The sequence below is a fragment of the Dermacentor silvarum genome, chromosome 5 (assembly GCF_013339745.2).
Source record: "Dermacentor silvarum isolate Dsil-2018 chromosome 5, BIME_Dsil_1.4, whole genome shotgun sequence".
NCBI lineage: Eukaryota > Metazoa > Arthropoda > Arachnida > Ixodida > Ixodidae > Dermacentor > Dermacentor silvarum.
In genome coordinates, this window is record NC_051158.1 from 13,671,162 (window position 1) to 13,677,161 (window position 6,000).

General features: G+C 43.6%; 1 protein-coding gene across 3 annotated transcripts in view; it reads left to right on the top strand.

Annotated features, from left to right (window-relative positions):
• LOC119452898 (deoxycytidylate deaminase) overlaps positions 1 to 5,250 on the top strand; it is a 117,862-nt gene extending 112,612 nt beyond the window's left edge. For all 3 annotated transcript variants that reach the window (XM_049667371.1, XM_049667372.1, XM_037714852.2), the window contains exon 5: positions 5,115 to 5,250. In XM_049667371.1, the coding sequence (XP_049523328.1) occupies positions 5,115 to 5,181 (67 nt within the window). In that variant the 3' untranslated portion in view covers positions 5,182 to 5,250. The remainder of the gene's footprint in view (positions 1 to 5,114) is intronic.
• Positions 5,251 to 6,000: the final 750 nt, after the last annotated feature.

The window sequence follows — 6,000 nt, forward strand, 5'->3', positions numbered from 1 at the left end:
ACATACCCTGGACTGATGACAGCCTGCAGTAGGAAATTACGGTTGAAATTAATGTAACACGTGCATCATCATCATCAGCCTATAGTTTATGTCCACTGCAGGACGAAGGGCTCTCCCTGCGATCAACACGTGCATAGAACATAGTATATAGGGCTGATTTTACATAGTTGTGTTTTTGCTTCCAACTGTTTCTGTCATGTTTGTTTGTCTATGCTTTCCTTCGCCCCTCCTGCTCAGCCTTCGGACTGCAGCATGTACTAAATATGAATCAGTTGTGTGGAAATCCGGGAGATGGAGAAAGTTTTATTCAGAGGACATATGTTGTCATCCACCCAAGCGTCGCAGGAACCTACACTAACAGGAAGCTCTCGGATGGATAACAATTTTCCCTTCCATGTATGCAGGACATCCTGCTTGTGTTCCTCCATCCTCCATGTGTCATTTCATGGAGCAACTTCCTTTAAGAAAGCTGCACATCGTACTAGATAAACAATACTTCACATTGTAGGGACGGTAAAGCATCAGAAACACTGCCGAAAGTGTGAGTCAAAAATCTGACTCTTCATCAAGCAAACTTGTGCCCAGAAAGGCAAGCAAAACTCAAAAGCATAACAATAGCGGTGAGCATGTTCCTCAGCTGTCCAATGTAATCTCACTGTGGAAGTGTGTGTGCTATTGATACATGTCTCGCAGCATTCATTCTGGTGGTGTTTGCATGCATTCAAAGATATACAACACTATGCAGAACGCACGTATAATGGGATAAAATATACCTCCTTTGCTGTAGAATCGGCGACAGTGTTAAAGAACTTCTGCATACTGTATGCATGTCTTGCACCGAGCGAAAGCTTGATAACAGTGATAATCTGATGAAAACAAACACAGGCAAAAAGAGAAACAACGACGCACAGCAATTCGTCCTAGTCAACCAACAGGAAGAATTCCTTAGTGTGGAAGGAATGCAACGTGGTGCGAGCTTTGCAGGAAAAAAAATGTGGTTGATCCCTCTTATATAGGAATCGGTATAGAACACGAAAGTGAAACGTGTCTTCACAGAAGTAGTGTAATGTTTATTGCACATTGATATATAATGTCTATTGGTGTTTTGTGGCTAAAGCGCCCTTAGGCGTTGATGCACCCACGCTGACGCCTGGTGGCACGTCTCCTCCATCACGACTACCAACGTCGATGACCATGAGCAACCGTCGTGCATATGGAAGCTGCACTACGCTGCACACGCTAGCACAACGCGAAAGACGAAGCACGTAACTGACACACTAATACAACGCGCAAGACAAAGCACGTAACTGAATCGTCACCGAGTCAAATCAGCGCGTATAGCGCGTCGTAATTGCAGCCTCCGCGATCAACTTCAGAAACTTTTTCAGAGCTAATTGCGGAGGCCACGCTCCGCTGTGCTGAGTACGGTGAACGCCACCTTGGCGTTGGTAGTGCTTCTTGATGCCAGCGTCCCTTCGAATGCTGGCATCGAGGCGTCGTAGTGCTGAGACCACCGAAGCGTTCACTGTCGGTGCGCGTTAGTGTCATAATGCAGTACTTCTCTTTTCTGCTCGTAGGTGGCGGCACCGCCCCGAGCAAGAGCGCGGGTACACGGCGGAGTGTTAGATATATAAGGCGCGTCTGTGTAGCTCTCTGCAAATGCGTTTGTGGCGCAATGGGTTAAACGCTCGGCGATCTATCGTCGCGGACCGAGAGGTCGTGGGTTCGATTTCCAAATTTTGCATGTTTGTGGAACTTTTTCTTCTGGTTTCTTTCTTTGTATTATGTTCTATGACGTATTTCCGTGACGGAAATACGTCAGTGAAGTCTTGGTGGACCCCGGCATAAAACACTTTCGTGTTAAAATGATAATAAGAGAGTGTGACAGTCAAGCATGCCACGGGTAGAAGTGTATGAGAAACAGACTACAACTAAAACAATTGCCCCCCCCCCCCCCTCCCTAGAAGAAAGAACTTCTCGAATGCATTTTCATGTTTACAGGTTCACTTGCATAGATAAAAGAATCAAAAACTTGCACTTGGGACTATCCCACGCTTAGCAGAGCGATTACGCATTGCACTTCCATGTATTTGCAAAGAACAGCCACTCTCATCAACTGTTTTCTATTCGCATTTCAATATATGCTACTCTACAAGCATGATTATGCTACTGTTCTTTACTTTTAACAAAGAAATAAGGGGGGGGGGTGAGGGGGGGACTTTGCGTGATGAGCGAGGCACTTCGAGGCACATGCAGGAAGTGAGCATGATTAGTGCTGATTAAAGCGAAAGGAACTAATCATGGGATGTGAACTTGGGCAAGTTGGTAAACACAGCATCGAGTTTGTTGCACTTTTGCAAGTTTACAACGGTTCATGGTAATAACAACTCTTTGCTGTCTAAGAGGCAGGAAAACACAATTGGTTTCGAAGGTGGAGTTATTCCTTATACAACCCAATGATCCCTCCTTTAATGTGCACCTTAATCTAAGTGCAGGAGCATTTTTGCATTCTGCCCTCATTGGATTGTGCCTTGTCAGTGAGGAATCATGCCCACGAACTCGTGCTTTGCAGCTAAATGCTGTAGCCACTGAGCACTACCTAATCTTCTGCTGCACTCAACTGCATTTCCCATCCCTCGGCACTGATTCTGCTGCTATAACAGACCACTAGTTATTTGCTTTATGAAGAACTTTTCTGTCTCCATATCTTCCTCTTAATTTCATCTAGAATATCAGCTTCAGCCTTGCACTCTTGAATATATATATTGCCATCTCCCAGTCTCAAGGAAGCATTATCTCATGTTATTCTCTCCAAGTATATGAGAACTCGTAAATTATTTTGCTCGGCACCAACTACGCGGAAATTCATGAGGTTTATTGCATTACCAAAAAAAAAAAAGTTAAAATCTACCAACTCCAGGGAGTAGAGTTTTGCTTAGGTTGCTGAAAGTCATAAATATTAAAGAACTGCAGCATCCAGCTTTTTGCTCTATAGTTGAAGCATAAAAAAAAGGTGGTTGTCACAATTCTATAAACTGCTCTTTTTGAAACATCTAAAATGGACAAATTGATGCAATTAATGCAAGTGTCCACTGCGTCATAACCTTAGCTGTTACTGTGCCATAAAGCCTCGCATAAATAATCGGCATTATACACTGCTCTGAAATATACGACTATAATTTGTGAGTAGGGCTTTTGCGAAACTCTAGTATAAGTAAATATTGTAACAATATCATGTAATTTCTAAACCCACTTATGTATCACATTTGTCCACTTAAGATGCTCTAACAAATGCAGTTTACAGAATTGCGACACCTGTTTTTTGGTACAGAGTATTGTCTTCTACAAATTTTCAATCACTTAGGTTAGTACTGGTACACTACAGTAATTTATACTTTTCATTTGAAAGATATCAGTAAGCTATTGAGTACCAGGGTGTTTAGTTGCAACCATTGGCCGAGCACGTCCATGGCAAACCTGCCATTTCTTATGCATCTACATGTGAATGAGGATGTCACGAAAGTGAGAGATTTGGTACTTGAAATCTTGTTCATTAAGGCTATCTTCTCCATGCAATTGTTGACTCCATGCAGTTGTTGAATGACCAAACCTGTTTCGAGGCCTGTGCGAACCAGTTAATGCACTTTAGTTCATTTGAAACAGCTAAGAAATCACGTTGTCACAGTTCATGCTGCACAGTCACTCTAGAAGTAGCTTTAAAGTAAAAGCTTTCTTTAGCTACTTCAGCTACTTTGGATGGTTGGACGATCTTGCACAATAAACAGCGGCACGTATCCAGTGACCTAAGCTGTCTACCAGCTTGGGCCGCTAGGTATGGGCTAACTGCTGTCTTGTCGAGCAGACAACATGAGTCCCCAAGTATGTGCCTGAACAGACAACTTCGGCACTGCATATGTGATAGTCGTATGTCCTCATTCTTGACCGATCCCTCAGAATGGATCTGCCAAGAGAGAAATCAAGGAGAGGAAAGGCAGGGAGGTCAACCTGACGAACGGCCAGTTTGCTACCCTACACTGGGGGTAAGGGAAAGGGGGAATAGAAAGAGGAAAAGAGGAAGGGAGTGAACACTCTGACACCAAAGCACCGTGACACCAAAGTCAAGGCCCATAGATGGTGGTGTACGTTGAAGATATCTGGGCCGGTATTTTGTAGCAATGCGTTATGCTTTATTCTATACTAGTCTTATCATCCACCGCTCACGGCCGGCTGATCCCGTTGATAATGTGAGCGGACCGTCGCTCTGACCACTGACCAAGCTCGAAAAGGCATTGGTATCAGAAAGGCATCGCTACAAAATACCGGCCCTGGAATGACCCAAGGGCCAGTGGTCGTTGTGCCCCATAGCTGTGGATGATGGGGATTAGTATTTGAGACTTGCAAGTACAGGATTTAGAGCATCCAGCACGTGCACTGTATCATTTGATGTGACTGTGGCTCCGACTGTGGCATTGGCTGTGGCATTGGCTGTGGCTCTGGCTCCAGCTGTGCCTTCAGCTGTGGCTTCAGCCGTGGCTTCAGCTGTGGCTTCAGCTGTGGCTTCAGCTGTGGCATCGGCTGTGGCTCTGGCTGTGGCATCAGTTGTGGCTTCAGTTACAGCTGTGACACAAGGGGTATGCAGCCTTAAATACATTAAAGCGATAGTGCCCCATTCACAACAGACACCTCGGCGTGAAGTGCAGCCACTTCATGGGTAGCCACTGCAACGAAATTGCAGCCAGGGTACTAGGGATAGTGGGGTTTGCTAAGAAGTTTCAACTGGGCTACAGTGATTACAACAAGGTATACTGTGTTTTGGCATCATTCGGCATTGTGGTTGGCAGCAAGATTGCCACTTTGTGTGGTTGCTGATGTGCCCATAAGATTTGTGATTCATGGATGGCATAGGGGTATGTTACAGGTTACACATGAAAGCTCACGCTGACTTTGACAATCATCTTCAATGGTTTCTGCCAGAATTTTTTCATCTCATTAACTTGATGTTTCATCAGTGACAAGAGAATCATGTTGGTGACAATATCGCTAGACGTCTTTGAAGGCTGTTCAGGAAATTTAACATTCCACTGAGCTTTTCTTTCACTTTTCTTTTTTTCCAGGCAACATGTTCCCGAGACTAAGAAGATTGTAATTGACTTTGAGCAGTTAGCTGTCTTCAAGATTTGAAAATCATGCTACTCTATCATCACCAACATCACCAAATGATTTTGTCCATATTAAAACACCTTAAAACTTTATATGAGGATAATCTGAGTTACTTTTTTTGTGTGTGATCTCACTTATTTTGTAATTACACAATATATCCACTAATGTTATTGTTTGTGAACTTCCGAGTCAGCTATTTTACAGGTTCAACCACTTTTATATTTTCCAAACCTGCTGTGCAAAATTAGTAAACCTGAATCCTGAAAGTGGATGTTATAGGGAACACTCTTTGATATTGTTGCCATGTCAAATTGCATTTGTATATTGGATACATTTTTTTATCTGGTAATGCAAGGAGGGTTGCAATGTGGACATTGCATTTATACACAGCTTAAAATAGTGAAGCCGATCCTTTATTGCCGGATATTCCTTGTACACCTCTTTCGTACGTACTCCGTCAAAATGATGTTCAAACTTTTCATGTGATCGGTATTGTTACATGAAGGAAAGCACAGAGTAAACGTCACTGAAAACTCCTTAAAATTGGGGCCTTTTGGTAAAGTATCTTTAAAATTATACCCCTGTCAAGCGGGAAAGTTAAGTGCACTTACGGAGAGTGTCACTCGGTTTAAGTGCACTTTGCCAAATCTAAACGGCGCAAGCGGAGTGTCACTCGCAGAAGAGTGCACTCCGGTCGGAGTGCGTTCACGAAACGCACTTTGCTGGTCGAGTGCGTAGCCTCGCCGCCAGCGGTTTGAATAGTACAGAATGCAATGCATAAAAAAAGGACACAGAAGTTCGTTTTAGTTGTTGAACAGCTAAACACAAAATAATTTGTGT